General features: G+C 51.6%; 1 protein-coding gene across 3 annotated transcripts; it reads right to left on the reverse strand.

Moving 5' to 3' along the window:
• Positions 1-404: 404 nt before the first annotated feature.
• Ptprn (protein tyrosine phosphatase receptor type N) lies at positions 405-16908 on the reverse strand. Of its 3 annotated transcripts, none has more exons than XM_041650208.1 (23): positions 16696-16908; positions 14984-15034; positions 14688-14801; positions 13054-13150; positions 10807-11065; positions 10369-10723; positions 9211-9342; positions 8548-8582; positions 7669-7946; positions 7373-7459; positions 7054-7133; positions 6853-6917; positions 6023-6241; positions 5349-5549; positions 5101-5248; positions 4891-4964; positions 4610-4687; positions 4392-4511; positions 3876-4042; positions 1936-1989; positions 1448-1512; positions 1187-1260; positions 405-971 (listed from the first exon to the last, which is right to left on the reverse strand). In XM_041650208.1, the coding sequence occupies exons 1-23, from the start codon at positions 16808-16810 to the stop codon at positions 900-902; spliced, it is 2940 nt and encodes a 979-aa protein (XP_041506142.1). In that variant the 5' UTR covers positions 16811-16908; the 3' UTR covers positions 405-899. The 3 variants fall into 3 exon arrangements, with proteins under 3 accessions (XP_041506142.1, XP_041506141.1, XP_041506143.1); XM_041650207.1 differs by having other exon boundaries at positions 9211-9345; XM_041650209.1 differs by lacking the exon at positions 14688-14801 and having other exon boundaries at positions 9211-9345.
• Positions 16909-18062: the final 1154 nt, after the last annotated feature.

The raw sequence follows: 18062 nt of genomic DNA on the forward strand, positions 1-18062 counted from the left end.
GCCCTGTGTGACAAAAATGTCATTCCTGAGACTGAAGGACACGAGGCAGCATTCTAAGAACAGGGAGGAAAGGCTATGTGAAGGCCCAGCTAACCAAGGTTTGAATCGGGACTCCACCATGTCAAGTTTCATGGCTTGGGCTAGGACCACACTGTATTCTTTGTATAGGAGGTGTCATTGGTCATGGTTTTGTGAAGATAAAACTAATACATGGTACCTTGGAACCCGCTAGACACCTAGAAGCCGTGCTATCAGGCACTTCTCAAACCAAGGACAGTTATGGCACCTCTGCAGCCGGTGTCACCTGTAGGTCTCCGCTTTCAGTGTCTCCAGGGAGACAGCTCAGGCCGACGCTACAGCTGGAGCCTGGAAGCTCAGCAGACAGAATGGCAAAGGGGTCCACGTTGCAGCCGCACAGACAACACACTAACTTTATTCACGTTGATACAAAAGTAGATTTTTCTAGAAATGTTCTCTTGTGCTAGAGGGAGAAGGCTGAGCAGGGTCAAGGTGGCAAGCCAGTGGTAGCAGGGCTGGGGGAGCTGGGGCCTTCTCATCCTGCTCTGTCTATACACTGCAGGCTGGTGGGAGTGGGGGACATCCAGACATGGGGAGGGGGAGACAGAGACTCAGGTAGGATGGGGCTCGGGCACCCTTGCTGGTGTCCACTCCTCCCCTGCTTGCTGTCTGTCTCCCATGGACTGCCTTGGTTCTAGCATGAAAGAATCTGGGTGGATCCGCCCCTCCACACCCCACTTCCTTCCACGCTGGGCTGGGAAGGGCTACCGTGCCCAAGATGGGCCAAGATGGCAGGTGGGTAGACTGAAGAGCAGGTGCACGAATGCTCACACAGGCAGGAGGAGCAGAGGCCAGGATGCTCACTGAGGTGCCCAGGGGGCTCACTGGGGCAGGGCCTTGAGGATGGCATTCACCTCCTCTGCCACGGCTGTCAGCGCAAACTCAAACTGGTCCTGTGCAAGACCAGTGGCAGAAGGGTCAGGAGAAACCTAGCCTCTGAGTCTACCCAAGGGGACATGGCAGGGGTGGAGGGTGCTGGGAATTTGGAAGGGAGGAGGCTTCTTGGGGGATGCAGGAGGGGCAGGCTGTTGCTGGTTTCTTCATGGTGGCCATGAAGAGAGTGCTTGGGAAGGGAAGTGACTAGGGAAAGACAGGGAGGTACTGTCACCTTAGAGCGGACAAGGCCAGGCCGCTGGTCACGGACATGCTCCAGGGTGGCGGCAATGTCGATCTCCTTCACTCCTGGGAACAGGGTGGAGTAGGCGGGGCTTAAAGGTGTGTCCAGGGGAGAATAAGTCCCATAGAGCCGGGCATCTTTGGCAAATCTGAGAGATGTGTTCACATGCTCCCTAGTGGGGTCTCGGACCCACGGGGTACTGGGGAGCCATGAGGGACCAGGGGCTGCGGGTGCTGTGGGAACAGACCTTACCTTTGGCCATGCGATTCAGTACCATGTCAATAAGGATGTAGGTGCCTGTCCTCCCCGCACCGTCACTGAAATAGGAGTTGGTGACAGACAGGCTTAGCTCCGACAGGGCAGGAAGGGAGCAGACATGGGGGTTGCAGTGAGGACATCGGTTGATTATTAGAGTTGGCCCCGGAAGAGCATTAGTAAGCTATAGTGAGTGGCAGATATGTGGACAACTAGAAAGTACAACCATGGCTCAGTTTTTAGTGGAGGCAGCAGGGTAGGATGGGAATGGCCCTTTCCAGTCTGGTGGGTTAGGCTTTTGTTCAGCCAGCTTTCCACAGAAAGGGCCAAAGAGAAAACATTTGCAGTGCTGTGGGCTGACATTCGTGTGTGTGTGTGTGTGTGTGTGTGTGTGTGTGTGTGTGTGTGCGCGCGCACATGCGTGCGCGCGTGCGTGCGTGCGTGCTTGCTTGCTTGCTTGTGCGTGCCCGGCAGGGCCTACCCACCTGCAGTGCACGATGATGGGGCAGGACCGCCCTCTGTAGCACTTGTTCACTTTCCTGCAATGAGAAGTGAAGATCAGAAAAGCCAGCCAGGAGGAGGATGCGCTAATCGCACACCAGCGTGCGCTCACAGGCTGCCTTTCTCCCTCTGCGGCCTTGTGAGAGGGTGAGAGCTGCAGTGGATGGCACTGGGCTTGCTTGTCACTCAGAAGCCATGTGCTCAAACTGCGAACCTGGAATAACAGGGTTTCCCTGTGTAGCCCTGGCTGTCCTGGAACTCACTTTATAGACCAGGCTGGCTTCAAACTCAGAGATCCACCTACTTCTGCCTCCCAAGTGCTGGGATTAGTGACGTGAGCCACCACTGCCTGGCTTTTTTAGGATTCTTACAAAATGCTATGGGATAGATAACCTACATAAAGAACTCGCGTACCAAGCCTCGCTCCACGAGTGGTAGTTAGTGAGGTGGAGGAATGTCAACAGTGGTTCTGGGAACTTTCAGGTCAGCTCTGCTCGCTCCACAGTCACGAAAGGTTTGTAATCCACACTAGCCCTGAGGTCAGGTCATCAAAATGCATTCGTTCACAATTACTTTGTTCTAGCTGTCACATGCCAGCTGAATTTATATAGTTCTGGTGTAAACCTCAGGGACTCTTTAGCTTACCTGTATGGCCTTAAAAAAAAAATCTATGCAGTGACCTACAGTGACTCTGTTGGGGACTTCGCTAGTTTATTTTTTTGTAGATATGGGGGTCAAACCAAGGCCTCACTCATACTCTATCCCTGAACCCAAACAAAACTTGTACTATTATTAATAATAAATAATAATAATAAAATTATTCAGTGATAAGGATTTTTTTGTGTGCTCAGAAAGTTCTCAACCATTGAGTTACATCCCTAACCCCTTTTCTTTCTTTTATTTATGAGACAAGGTCTCCCTAAGATGCTGGGACTGGCCTTGAACTTGAAGACCTCCTGCCTCAGCCCCCTGCACAGCTGGGATTACAGGTGTGTGCCATCTCACTTGACCTCCTGCACATCTGGGGTTACAGGTGTGCATCATCTCACCTGACCTTGTACACATCTGGGGTTACAGGTGGTGCCATCTCACCTGACCTTGTGCACATCTGGGGTTACAGGTGGTGCCATCTCACCTGACCTCCTGCACAGCTGGAGTTACAGGTGTGTGCCATCTCACCTGACCCCCTGCACAGCTGGGGTCTTTTTCTAAATTCCTGCCCCAGTTCTCCAAGCAGCCTTTGGTATATAGTCCCTTCTCAGGCCTGTCTGCCTGTTTCTTCTGTCTAGGCGGTTGCCACACCTGCTAATGACCAGCTTTGTGGCTGTTCAACTGAAGGATATCAGCAGATCTCTCTCTCTCTCTCTCTCTCTCTCTCTCTCTCTCACACACACACACACACACACAGAGGGGAGAGAGAGAGAGAGAGAGAGAGAGAGAGAGAGAGAGAGAGGGAGGGAGGGAGGGAGGGGGGGAGGAAGGAAGGAGGGGACAGTGATGGAAAAGAAAGAAAGGAAGAGAGAAATAAAAACCAGGCAAAAAGACAGGAAGAAAGATGAGGATGAAAGCTGGATGAGAGAGAAAGGGCAAGTGAGCACAGAGCTGAGGGCCAGAAGGACAAGGCAAGAGACAGGAGGGAGGAATCAAAGTAGGAGCCGGCGGGAGGCCGGCGGGAGAAGGGAACTAGGCCGGCGGGAGAAGGGAACTAGAAATGAGGACCCAGTCTCCAGGGAAGCCCGCAAAGAAGTCGGCTAGTGGAGAGGCTCTGGGAGAAAGTGGGTGTGAGAAGCGCACCAGGCTGGGGCGGCATGGCCAGAACTGGTTTGGGGATGAAAGGCTGGTGAAAGGTACAGAGGTTAGGGCGAGGCTGCAGGTCAGACCAGGGACCCCAGGAAGATCCGGGTGGCGCTGGCAGCCTGCTCACCTGCGGAAATCCAGCAGCGGCCGGGTGGAGGCCGGAGTGCCCTCTGCCGGCCAGCTGAGGAAGTGGAACTGAGTGAGCGTGCGCGTCTCCTGGGTCTGCACGTTCTTAAGGTAGAAGCTCCGCACCAGGAAGTCCTCGCACCAGATGTGCTCTGACACCAGGTTCACCTGCCATGTACCCCACCGGTCTGAGCGCGCAGTACGCGCTCCTCTCCCGGCCCCACCCTTCTGCCTCTCAAGCGGTCCAAATGCTAAATCCTTCAGGATGTTAAAGGCGGTCTTAATTTCAGTCTTTGGATATTAATTTTCCCTCTCTTATATACTCATGGCTCTGAGCTGTATCAAAGTCCCTACAAATGCCTTTTGATGCTAGACAGAACACACAAATATTCATGCATGTATGATATGTGTGTATGTATGTATGTATGCATCTATACACACATTTGTATATAAAACACTAGAGCGCCATCCATCTTCCCCACTCTCACGGTCCCCTAACTGTGGGGGTCCTGCTGACCTCATAGACGTGGTAGAGGGAGGATCCTTCGTCTGGCCAGTATCGGTCGCACTGTTTGACACCGTCCTCCACTAATGGGGTCAGCATGACAATGACCGTGCAGCCACTCTCCCACACCATCTAAGGACAGAGACCCGGGTAAGCGGCCCTCTAGCCTCCCTGGCCCTGGTTGCTCCGAGGGCTTCTGGTTCCTAGGAAATCCCCCTCCAAGGATGCACCTGCCAGAAGTCCGCGATGGTATGGGACAGCGGTCCCTGTGTGGCTATGTAGGCTGGCATCCGAGGGTCATGCTCGATCTGAGGATATGGAGGATATGTCAAGAGCCAGAATAGGAAGGGCCAGCTTGGAGGGAAGGTGGGTCAGGAGTGGCCCAGAGTCTGGGGAAGGCTGAGAAGTCTCTATTTTAATGCGAAGACCCAGGCTCTACAATTTACAGGGCTCCAGTAAAGAGGGACACCGCAGACGGAACAAGGTGAGGGTGGAAGTCAGAGCCACTTACGATGGGGCTGGCGTTGATGTAATCACTCCGAGAAGGACTGCTCTCCACTTTCAGTTTGATGCGGGCGTGGTCATCTGTGCAGAACCCCCAAACGGCCTTCTGGCACCAGGCGTCTGCCACTCAGCCTGGACCAGGAGCCCCAACACTTCCCCATAGCCCCGAATTGCTCCTAGCCCAGGGCGGGGCCAGGCTAGCCCGCTGCTCACTTACAAGGCAGGAAGTCAGGATGGCGGTTCTTCTTGATGTTGCTCTCTCCCTGGGCGGTGGCGCAGGTGTTTGGCTCTGCCTGGTAGGCACACAGGGCCTGCCACTCCTTGGCCAACCGGTCGCGGTTCCGAAGATGATCCTCCATGTATGCCTGTAGGGGGTACCACCACCTGGCTCTGGCCCACACTGCTCATCCTGCCTCTCCTGCCAGCCTGTCCCCTCCCCACTTTGGGCCTGGCTCCATTCCTGACCAGAATCATGTGTCCCGTAGAGATGTCCATGTTGGCCTGTGCAGGCTCCTCACACCAAGATGGGGTGCTGCTGTGGGAACTGGGGCTGGCTTGGGCTGCATCACTGAACTGGGAGGACACACTGCTCACCCTAGAAGGCTCTGGCTGACCCTCTGCCCGGTTGAACAGGGACTTTGTGGCCATGTGCTGGCGACACAGGTCCTGCAGAAGGAGCATTGGGTGAGGCTGGGATTCCCTAGAAATCCTTCAACAGGGCCGTGGGGCTGCAGCTCAGTGGTAGGGTGGGTAGAAATGCTTGCACAGCTTGAATGAGGCCCAGAGCTCAGTTCCCAGTGCTCCAGGCAGGCAGGCAGGCAGGCAGGCAGACAGACAGACAGACAAGGCCTTGGAGTCAAGTCTGGAGCCTTAGGCTTGTCTCTGATCGATGGGGTAAGCAAAGTCTGTCTTTGCCCCTTCTTTGGTGCTCGGTTGGTGCTTATGACAACCTCAGATATCACAAAGTAAAACCCCAGAATCGTAGCCTTGAAAGGAATCTCAGGCACTGGCTATCCCCACCCCTTATTCACTTAAAAAGTACATAGCAGCACTCCCTTCCAATTCTGTACCCCCTTCCCCCCATACAAGAGCAAGTCTCTCAAGTCACTGTACTTCCTTCCCTCCATGAACCTGCACACCTGGTACTCAAAAGTAGTGTCACCATGGGCCCCCTCTGGCCCCAGTGCTGCCAGGCGCTCCTTATCCCGCTGTCTTGAATGATGGCGCATACACAGGGCCACTGCCAAAGCCACTAGCAGCCCAGCGACACCTGCCAGGGCCACCAGAGTAAGCAGCACTGAGCGCATGGGAGATATGCCATGGGCTTGTCGGGGAAGAACTGCAGCTGCCTCCTCCCTCTGTGGGAACAAAACCAGATTCAGTGGCATGGTGGCAGGGGGGACTGAGCCCTGACTCCTTAGGCCACCCCTAGGGACAAAGCTGTGACGGTAGGGGCATGCAGGGCATGCAGAAGGGCATACAGCCTCCTTCCCAATCCCCATCGGACCAACGCAAGTGCCAGAAGCTTTGGGCGATCCCACCAGAAGGATTTCCGTATAAAAAGAGAAAAGGAGATGTCGGTATGAAAATGATGGTCTAGCCATCAAAAATGGTCAGAAGGGTGGCACAGGCCTTTAATCCCAACACTCAAGAGGCAGAGGCAGGCAGATCTTTGTGAGTTTGAGGACAGCCTGGTCTACAGAGCGAGTGCCAGGACAGGCTCCAAAGCTACACAGAGAAACATTGTCTTGAAACCGCCACCCACATACAAAAGAAAAAAAGAAAAAAAGATGGTCTTCCAGGAAAGAGCCACTTCGCCATCTGCTGGTCAAAATGAGAACTGCACAGAGGAGCTGCCAGGGAAAGGAGGTTGGAGAGCCAAAAGAACTTTCAACTCTTTGAGTTCTCCAGTCCTTCGCCCCCTCTCTTGTGTTGAACACAAGAGTCAGCGCCTACAGTTAGTGCTTACCTGTCCCACCCCTGTCTGCAGAATCTGGAGCCCTGTCTTCGCTTCCAGTTCAGACTTCACCAGCCCTGCAGGAAGGATTCACATCAGGCTCTTTCCAGCCCCATACAGGCTGGAAATATTTTAAGGAAGCATTATCACAGGCCTGGGAATCGCAGTTGGGGGTCAGGCTTAGCCTGGGCCCAAGGATAGAATGGTATTTACCAGCTTGCTGAGTCACATCTGCCAAAGACAGGTTCTGCTCATTGTGCCGGATTCGGAAGGTGACGGCTGGTCCCACCACACTGCCAAACAGGAGGTCTGTTACTACCTGACCCACCTGAGATTCCGGCCTCTAAAATAAAATAAAATAAAGAGGCCAGCACCTCTTCCCACAAGCAGATTTAGGATCGGGCTGGCAGTAGAGCCACATGGGGCCGTCGCACTTCCACAAGTTGGCAGCGTCTCCCTGACCCCTTCAGTGCCAACTCACTCAGGCTACTTTCTAGACCCCTGTGCTGCCCCACGGGGATGGCGGTCCCACCTGATGTTGATGAAGCTGCCTGAGGACATGTGCACATGCTCAGCCAGAATCTCCAGCAGTTTGACTCCAGCCACCAAACTCAAGGGTCTGCAGGAGAGGGGCAGGCAGAGGGAGGAAGGGGATGCTCAGAGGCTTTAGTGAAATAGGCCACCTCCAGAGGCACAGAACCGGTTTTTTTTTTTTTTTTTTTTTTTTTTTAATGAAAGCTGCATTCTTTCTCTCTGCTTCCTGCAAATAGGCCAGCCCAACCCCTCGGGGACAGGAAGGCTTCCCCCCCTCCCCCCAGCAGTGCTTACTTCTGGTCAGTTACTATATAGCCGTATTCCTCCGCTGATGGTCGAGCTGAAGGCTGCTCCACTGCTGTGCTCTGGCTCTGGCTCAAGGGACTTTTCTTCTCCAGCAGGACAGATGAGACTCCAGGAGGACCAGCTGTTTGGGGAGGCTCGGGGATGCCAGGGCTCAGTACCTGCTGAACTTCATTGAAGGTGGGGCTGGCAGTGGGGTATCCAGGAAGCAAGGGTGTGGGGGGCCGAGGTTCTTCTGTGTCCCCTTTCTGCATTTGTTCTTCTGTTGTCTGTTACAAGGCAGGATGCAAGTGTAACCCCTGGAGTGGAAGGGCTCGGGGCTGGGGATGGGAGGGCCACACTTTGGGGGCTCTAAACTCTTTGACAGAGGAATTTAGAAACTGTTTAGCTTTCTGCCTGCCCCCCCAATCCCATACAATGGGCACGGAGAACACATCCAAAGAGTGGGAATCAAATGGATGAATGAATGGTTAAAGGATCGAATGAGGGAAATGTGGTAAATTCACAAGGAGAGCCTGATTATCTGGAAAGATGAACAGAAAGGCAATGGTTTTGAGGATTTTGTTCAGTGACATGTTAGATGCCAACGTCTAAAACAGAAGGAAAAACCATGCAGCTACAACAGGGGGGAGCCCCCACCAGAGTCCCTGCTGTAGGGATCATCAGAATCTGAAAGGATTGTGGTAAAAAGAGGAGTGGGTTAAGATTCTGGCTTTTGGTTGTATCAACTTGAAGTGAGGCCACGGGTGAGGATTTGAAGTCCCTGGGCCTCAGAATGAGGGAGCAGAGGATAGATTCTGAGCCATGACCCCTGGCATTCAGATTTCAGCCAAGAAGGGTTTGTGAGGCAGGAAGGTGCTGGGAACTCACTTTCTTGACATCAGCTCCGACATTTACAGCCCCTCCTGGGAAGACAGAAAAAGCGAGAGTCTAGAGAAAGGACCAGAGCTCTGGGACATGATCTGTCTGTGAGCCCCTGTAACACAGATACCTTCCCCTGCTCCCACTCTTCGTCTCCCCCTCACCTTGAGCTTCCCACCCTCTGGTCTTTTCCTGGTCTAATGCTACAGCTTCCCGTCTTACCCCCTTGCTTCCTGGGATGTGTTGGTAAAAGAACTCTCTTTTCAGCCAGGCATGCTAGACCATGCCTGCAGTCTCTACACACTAGAAGCAGAGGCAGAAGGGTCATGAGTCCTTTTTTGTTGTTTGTTTTTCCAGACAGAGTTTTTTTGTGTAGCCCTGGCTGTCCTAGAACTTTCTCTGTAGACCAGGCTGGTCTCAGACTTAGAGATCTGCCTGCCTCTGCTTCCTGAGTGCCGAGATCAAAGGCGTGCATCACCTGGCCCAGCTAGGATCATGAGTTATTAGGTTAGCCTATCCTACAGCAAGACTCCATCTCAAGAAAAAGCAAGACCAAAAACTCTCCCCTTGTGACCCTCCAGGTCACAAACTGTACTCCCTGCAGTCTTGAGTAGTGGGACAGTAAGCTTTCATGGAGCAGGGAGTTTCTTCCCTCCCTGCCTGGACACTCACCAAGATTTCTTCCTGTGCCCTTGGGCAGTAACTGCAGCAGGGTCAGGAGGGTGGAGAGCTGCTCCGGGGTCAGCTGACGCAGCTCTACCCCATAGCCTGCCAGGACAGCAGCCAATCTCTGCATAGTTATATCTGCTGGGAGCCAGACAAAGAGCTTAGGGCAGATGGTAGGATACCTTGACGGGATGCAAATAGATGGGTGGGAAAGGGGACAAGCACATTTGAGAATTCTGTACACTGATGCCCTCCCATTCTCAGACTTTGAACAACTTGAGGTATACCAGGTGCAAACCCCACTGTCCCTTCACTGGAGTTAGTGCCTGTGGACATCAGCTTGTCGCTAGACACTTTGAATGTGTGAACCAAAGGCAGAACGCCAAGTGTGGTGATTCATGCCTGTAGTCTCAGTACTCAGTAGTCTGAGGCAAGAGGAATGAAGCAAGTTTGAGTCCAGCCTGTGCTAAAAATGAGTTCAAGAATAGTCTGAGCCGGGCGGTGGTGGCGCACGCCTTTAATCCCAGCACTCGGGAGGCAGAGGCAGGCGGATCTCTGTGAGTTCGAGACCAGCCTGGTCTACAAGAGCTAGTTCCAGGAGAGGCTCCAAAACCACAGAGAAACCCTGTCTCGAAAAACCAAAAAAAAAAAAAAAAAAAAAAAAGGAATAGTCTGGAATAATAGCAAGATCTCTTAAAATAAATCAAAAACCTGGCAATGGTGGTACATGCTTCCCAGCCCTTGGAAGGCAAAGGCAGGCAGATCTCTGTGAGTTTGAGGCTAGCTTGATCTATAAGAGCTAGTTCCAGGACAGTTAGGACCATAACACAGAGAAACCTTGTCTCAAAACAGAAAAACAAAATAAAAGTACAATTAAGTAAACAAAAGAGGTGCTGGAGAGATGGCTCAGTGGTCAAGAACTTTGCCTGCTCTTCCAAAGGTCCTGAGTTCATTTCCCAGCAACCACATGGGCTCACAACCATTTTTAATGAGATTTGGTGCCCTCTTCTGGCCGGCAGTGATACATGCAGGCAGAACACTGAGTACATAATAAATAAATCTTTATAAAAAATATATTTAAAAAACAAATGAATAAATGACATCTTCCAGGACTGGCAGGAAGGAGCCGCCATAGACAGAGGTGGGTGCCGGGGGTCCACTTACCTGCTTGTACTGCTTGGGAAGGGGGCTTCTCCCCATGATCCCCTACTACTTCCTCCTCATAGCCCTCTGAAGAGTCCTCTGTCCGGCTGCTGCCCCCTTGCTCTGGCAGCCTTGGTACCCTGGCCCTACCAGGCACTGGCAACTCTTGGGCCATGTAGAGCAGCCCTGAGTCCTGGAAAAGCTGAGCGGGTGAGGGACCCGGAAGGTCTCCGAAGGAGTGGCCAGAGTGAGCCCCCAGAATGGCCTTGGAAGCACTTCTGCTGAAGAGGGCAGGAGCTTCAGCCTTGGGCAGGTGGCCAACACCAACCACCCCTGGGGAGCTCTCTGAGCTCCGGGAGCCATCTCGGGGGCCAAACTGTAAGAAACCAGAGATGTGGGTAAGAATCGAAGTCAGGAGTGGGTACTGTGGTTGAGTCATGGCCAGAGTCAAGAGCTCACCTGGTGGAACAGGTAAGGCTGCAGCAATGTGGATTCGTAAGTCAGAGCAGGGTGGGGAGGCTGTGGGGGCATTAGCAGGTGTTCCAAGAGAGGGGGCAGCAGCTCAGCCTGCAGAGAGGACAGTGGGGAGCCCACCCCAGCTCCATTCCCACCCCCTGGAGGCCGAGGGAGCCCCTGGGCAGAAGGAGAGGAGCCAGTGGGATTGCCCTGAGAAAGCAGCTCCCCAGCAGGGCCTGGTCTCCTGGGCATCAAACCAGACCTGGGGAGGAAAAGAGGGAGATAAGGAGTGGGATAAAGGGAGGGAGGTGGAGGGAGAGGGAAAGAGGGAAACATATTTATATGTTTGTATAAGACAAAGGTGTGGAGAGTTTTCAAGGCTGAGGTTGGACAGATTCTACCATTTAGAACAGCTTTATCCTCTTAAATGAAGAGGAGAGATGGGCTAGAGGGCACGGAGGTGAGAGTAGGCCCTCTGGCTTGGTGACTATGGTACTTTGGGTAAAAAAAAAAAAAGAACAGGGGTTTACGTGTGTGTGTGTGTGTGTGTGTGTGTGTGTGTGTGCATGTGCGTGTGTGTGTGTGTTTAGCTAGGGTCAAACCCAGGGCCTTGTGTATGCAAGACACTCTACCACTGAGCTACATTCCCAACCACGTACTCAAAACACACTTGCACAGTCTAATGAAGCTCAAGGGGATGATGAAAGGGAGATTGGGTGCTGGGGAAGGCATCTGGGGCATACATGCATACACATATACATACATGCATACACACATACAAACATGCATACACACATACATACATGCACACACATACGTACATGTATACACACATGCATACATGCATACACACAAACATACATGCATACACACATACATACATGCATGCATACATACATGCATACACAAAACATACATGCATTCACACACACATACATGCATACATACACACATACATGCATATACAATACATACATGCATACACACATACATACATACATACAGAATACATACATACACACATACGTGCATGCATACACACATACATACATGCATACACAATACACACATGCATACACACATACATACATGCATGCACAATACATGCATGCAGACACACATACATGCATGCATACACACATGCATACATACATGCATACACACATACATACATGCACACATGCATGCATGCATACATGCATGCATACATACACACATACATGCATGCATACACACATGCATACATACATGCATGCACACATACATGCATGCATACATACACACATGCATGCATACATACACACATACATACATGCATACACACATACAAGATTGACTGTGACTTTAGGAGGCCCCTGCATTACTGTCCCTGTGCACCGCACCCCACCCCAGCTCTCTAAGTACATATTCAAACAACTGAGACTGCCCTGGCCCAACTGCTATTGCCTTATTGGTCCAGGTATTATCACCTGACCTCCACAGGTTCTTCTTTGTCTGAGAATTGCCTTTAGAGCAGATGTTCTCAACCCCTGGGTTACCCGTTGGGGGTTGCCTAAGACCATTGGAAGACACAGGTATTTATATTATGATTCATAAGAGTAGCAAAATTGCAGTTATGAAGTAGCAATGAAGATAATTTTATGGTTGGGGGCTCACTGCAACATGAGGAATTGTATTATAGAGTCATGGTGTCAGGAAGGTTGAGAACCCCTGCTTTAGAGGCTCTAACCATGGAGAGACAATGCCACTTTCTGCCTTACACAATTCCACACAGCAATGGAACAACTAAATCCAAGAAAATTCTAGTTTGTCTTTTTTAGATTTATTTATTATGTATATAGTGTTCTGCTTGCATATACAACTGCAAGCCAGAAGAGGGTACCAGATCTCACTATAGATGGTTGTGGGGCCCCATGCGGTTGCTGGGAACTAAACTCAGGTCCCCTGGAAGAGCAGCCTCTCAGCCTCTAATCCACCTCTCCAGCCCCTCTAGTTTGTCTTTAACAACGACTTTAAATATCAAATATCAGCATTTCTTTTTAAAGTATTTATTTATTGTCCTGTTTTGCTGGATCTCTAGGATAAACTCAGCCCCTTCTGAGCCATGTCAACACGTTAGAGGGACCATTCTCAATGCTCTTTTACCTGTGCCCCAGTCTGCTGACCTCGGCCCCTCCACCCCCTTGCCTATAAGGAGAGGTACAGATCACCGGCCCCAACAGCCTACAGCTGTTGAGAAAGACTACCTACCTGTCCCTTGGATGGAGTTCTGAGGGATGAAGCCTGGGGATGCGTTCCATCTCCTGGGAGATCACATGCTGGGTGAGGTCATCACGCCATGACAATCCTGTTAGGAGAAAGGACAGGGCTTGAGACTGGGGGCCTAGTACCAGAGTGGAGGCTTGCAGTGGATGAGCTGAGCTGCCTCCCCATCTCTACCCCCAGGTACAACTTTTGGAGTCAAACTGCCTGGGCTGAAACCCAGCTTTGTTTGCTGAAGAGCTGGGGGCCTTGGGTGTTGTTAAGCTTCCAGTGTCCCATCTCAATACTCTTTGGACCTCAACTCTCTCGCCTGGGGCTTTGGATCTCCTAAGACTGCTGTGATAATTAAAATAACATATCATGGGTGATAGTCCTGTCACACGAAGAGCTCTTAGCAATGCTGTCACTGCTGCCATCTCTGCATTTCTCCATTCTAAGCCTGAGTCTTTTGTATAGTGGGGATAACACACATTTTGTGGGCTCCGAAACCTTGGACCATCTCCACCATGATCCCCACCATGTTCTCCTGCCAGCATCCCCTTATCCTGGGGCATGGGTTCTGACTGACTCTACCCATGAAGCTCTGCTCTCAGAAAAGACCTCTCACTCAATCTAGAGGCACAGCATCCCACTCTCCTCCATTCTTCCTTCTATGGGTTTATTTATTTAGAGTCAGGGTCTCACTGTGTAGCACAGGCTGGCCTGGAACTCATGGCGATCCTTCTGTCTCAGCCTCCCAAGTGCTGGGATCCCAGGTCCTGCTCTGGATTTATAATCTGGATTACTCATGACTCATATCCTGGGACCTGCTAGCAGCTGTTCCATGCATGCATCAGAACTCCCTGTGCTCCCTCCAAAGGACCCCTAGATTTCAGTCTCCCTGAATTTCTCTCCTATCTCCATCCTTCTCCTCTCCACTGAGTTATTCCTCTTAGCACGGAAATATGATGTCATTTCTTCCACTTACAGCAATAATGTTTCACCTGTGTCCTCTTGCATCTGTCACGCCAATATATTGCAGCATACTTCTTTTATTTCCTCCAAGACAGGGTTTCTCTGTGTAACTGTCCTGGCTGTCCTGGAACTCACTTTGTAGACCAGGCTGGCCTCAAACTCAGAGATCCACCTGCCTCTGCCTCCCAAGTGCTGGAGCTAAAGATGTGCACCACCACTGCCCTTGTTGCATAAAGCTTCTTAAGACATGTCTTAATATGGATGTAATGGTGCATGCCTACAGTCCTGTACTTGTAAGGCTAAGGCAGAAGGATCACCATGAGTTCCAGGACAGCCTAGGCTACACAATAACTTTGGGCTACACAGAGAGAGCTTGTCTCAGAACAAACAAACAAACAAAATCCTAACAAACCTAAAAAATAATTTCCAGCAAGTTTAGCTGAAGATCTCCTGTGTGTAACTTTAGATAATTCATATGTGAACAGCTCACCTCTAGGGTCCTATTGTTACCCTTGTTCTGTACCCTTAACCAGCAAGATCTAAGAGGGTGGGGTCTCATAAATGAATATAATTATTAAGATGTATGAAGAGATTTTTGGATGAGGTGCACCCTTACTTCCCTACCAACCAAGTCCCAATCTCTGTGTCCTAGAGCAATCAGACCTCACCTTGGGACATGAGTTGCCGGAGCACACCTTGTAAGCGCTGGAGAACTGGGGAAGTGACTTGTAAAAGTGGCCGTGCCTGCCCGACTCCTGCCTGGCACTGTCCAAACAAGCCATCTAGAAGCACAAAGGTGCTGTTGTCATGGGGTTTGTAGAAGGCCTTCCAAAGTCCAGGCTGCAGATGGACAATGCTCTTTCCACCTTCTCTGGCTTTAGGGTGCTGCTCTTCTGCCCTCCTGACATCTGGGCTCTCCCTCCCCATCTTTGTCCTTTGAATCCTATGCCAGGGCCCTACTCACCCTGGATACAGACTTCCAGGTGTGAGCAGAGCCTGCGGTCAAACAGACAGCCTGTGGAAAAGCAGATAGATGCTCAGAACACAGAGAAGGGCTAGATGCCTGGGAAACCTGGGAAGCAGATGTGGCCCATTATTTCATTCTAAGGAAGGCTTTAGGTTGGGAGGACAGCAAGGAAGAGGACTAGAATTCTCTCTCTCTCTTTCTCTCATGTATGCATACAAATTTATGTATGTTCATGCATGTGTTCATGTGTATGGAGGCCAGAGGTCAATATTGGGTATCTTCCACACTTGTTGCCCACTTCATATTTTCAAAACTGGGTCTCTCACTGAGTCTGGAGTTTGCCATGCACATCCCAGAAATTTATCTGTCTCTACTTTTTCAGCCCTGGGGTTGGACATAAATCACATTGCATGGCTTTTTATATGGGTACTTAAGATCTGAGCTCAGGTCTTCATACTTGTATGACAAGCAGCACTACTGACAGAGCCATCTCTCCAGCCCCATGACCTAAAACTCTTGAGGAAGTGTGGGGTCTAGCTTTGAATTTTAAAGATCTTAGTTTGAGTCTTTAAAAGGCTCAATTTGCTTAACTGGGAGTTGGAGCAATGCGAGGAAGGGGGCGGAGAGCATGTATTATTGTGGGAGAATTTGAGACTAAATTCAAAAGGAAACCGTAGTTTCCCAAATATCGCAAAAACATCCTAACTCTCGTGGCCTGGAACTCGGAAGAGGCGGCAACTCCAACGTGGTATGGAAGGGGTGCAGGTGCCTGATTCTGTGGCAGCCTATCCCAGGCTTGCGGCGCTGGTGCTGTCCGTGGTTCTGAATCTGGGAGCCAAGAGTACGTAGGGAGGGGAGCCGGCTACCAAGGAAGGGGTGACGAGACCAGGAGTCGCCACAGGATCTCATCCCTCGGCTGTATCTTGTTAACTCTCGCCCTCACAGGAAGTACCGTACACTGGCCTCCAAGCCAGGGTGGGGAAAGAGGGCGCCAGATGGAGAGGCTGCACCCCTTCCCCCACTCGCCACCTTCCCACCCCCATCCCGGGCCCGTGAGTCAGCGCTGACTCCGTCCGCTTAGATGTGAGTCAGCATCAGACCTGGTTGTGGGTAGGGGGACAAGGAGAGGACCTTCCCCTTTTCGTCCTCTTCTGCTCCCTCCCCCACGTGTCCCCTTCTTATAGGTGGCCAACTTGCAGCAAATGAGCCCTGCTCTCTAGCCAATCCTCCAGGGAAGCTGGAGCCGGGTGACAGAGGCCAGGCTCCTGCCGCCGGGTGGTCGCCTCTTCCACCTTCCTTCCTCCTTCCCGGCTTCCGATTCTTCAGTTCGAGTCTCCACCTCGACGTCTCTGGCCTCTCCACGGTCCTGTAGTCCCTCTAAATCCGTCGACTCGCGTACACCCCCATTCCTCCTCCCGAACCTTGTTTTCCCTGGAGCCCACTTCTCCCAGGTCCCGCCTGCGTATCCCAGCTCCACCTCCCGGCCTACGCCCCTTTCCTTGCAACCGCCCTCATCTTCATCTTCCTTCGGATCCCTGCCTCGCCTCTCATCTTCCTCATCCCGTAGCCCTCACGCCCCCCCCCCCCTGCCCTGCTACATTTAGTCTACCTGGGTTTCTTGTCTTTGCGACGCTTCCCTTGCCCCCCTCCACCACTACCGAGTTCTGCTCCCGGCCCCTGCTCTCCCCCCCTTCAAGTTTTCTCCTGACCGTGGGCACTGATGGCGCTGCAGCCCCCGGGGCGGCCGCTCAGCAGCAGCAGGCAGACCAACAGCCGGAGGCCCCCGGAGCCCCCGGGACCCCCAGGCCGCCGCGGACGCCGCATCCTTCCCGGCTGCGTGAGCTCGCTCTCCAGCCAGAGTCTCAGGGACGCTGGCGGGAGTCAGCCGAGGAGCCTAGGCGGAGCTTACCGCTCCCCACCCACCTCCAAGGCGGGGTCTACAGGCCCCTCTTGAGGCGACTTAGCCAACTGCAGGCGTGCGGTGACGACATCTCCACCCCCGGCTCTTATGCCTATTTGCGTCACACTGGCGTAAGAGCCCCCTCTTAGCTCGGGACCTACTCAACCTATGTCTCCTCCACCACATAGTAGCTTCCTTTCTAGAATTCCCACTGGGTCCACCCACTCCTGACCTGTATTTTTCAGGTCCACCGCCTCTGTCTCCTTTGCTCAGGGTTGTTGAAAAGGACTCAAGTCTATGGTGAACAGGAAAGATACGTGGGCCAGCGAGTACACACCCTGAGACAATAAGCGTAGGAAACCAGAATAGGAACTTTTAACGCATCTCCATCACAGCTACTGGCGTCATCCCGAAGATCAGGGATGGTTGGGCGTGTGTGCGGGAATAGCCTTGAGCTAGTTGCTTACCTTGTTTGGTAAAGCGGAGGGGCAAAAGCACCTGCCCCAGCGGTGGTGGTGAGAATTTATGCGTTAACTCATCTCTGGGCCAAGACCTGTTGTGTAATCACAAACGCTCCTATGCATTGACTTCTTTTCCGTTTACATTCTGTCTTCAAATTTTTTCTTTGGTATTTGTTTTCTTTTAGTTAATATATAGCAACATACACATATCACAGTGTGACATTTCAGTACCTGCACATACATGTATGCAGTGTGCAATGAACAGACTCATATATCTGGCTTAACTATTACCCCCAGACATTCATAACTTCTTTGTGTTAGGAATGCCCAGAATCTTTCCTATCAGCTAATTTGAAATAGCCAATGCATTGTTGCCACCGATAGTTACCCTACTGTGTTTCAGAATGTCAGAAGTTGCCTTGCTTCCCCCAGCTGCACCCCTGAAAGCACTGACATTTGTTATTGGCCTCCCCTGTCTCCAGCTTATCAACGACCTCGTGGTTTCTCCCATCAGCTACACATCAGACCACTCTCTCCACCCTAACCGCTTCAGTTAGACCATTTCCTCAAGCCGAGCCCAGTAGTTTCCTCCATGGCTTTTTGATGCCACTTTTATTTATCCAGTGGGTCATGGAGTTTTCTTTTTTTCCCATGGAGTTTTCTAACGTTCCAATTTGATTACGTTACTCTTGCCTTCTAGCTGCCTTGTTTATTT

Source organism: Microtus oregoni, unplaced genomic scaffold (genome assembly GCF_018167655.1).
Source record: "Microtus oregoni isolate MIOR12 unplaced genomic scaffold, Mior012 000004F_ref0000308, whole genome shotgun sequence".
Taxonomy (NCBI): domain Eukaryota; kingdom Metazoa; phylum Chordata; class Mammalia; order Rodentia; family Cricetidae; genus Microtus; species Microtus oregoni.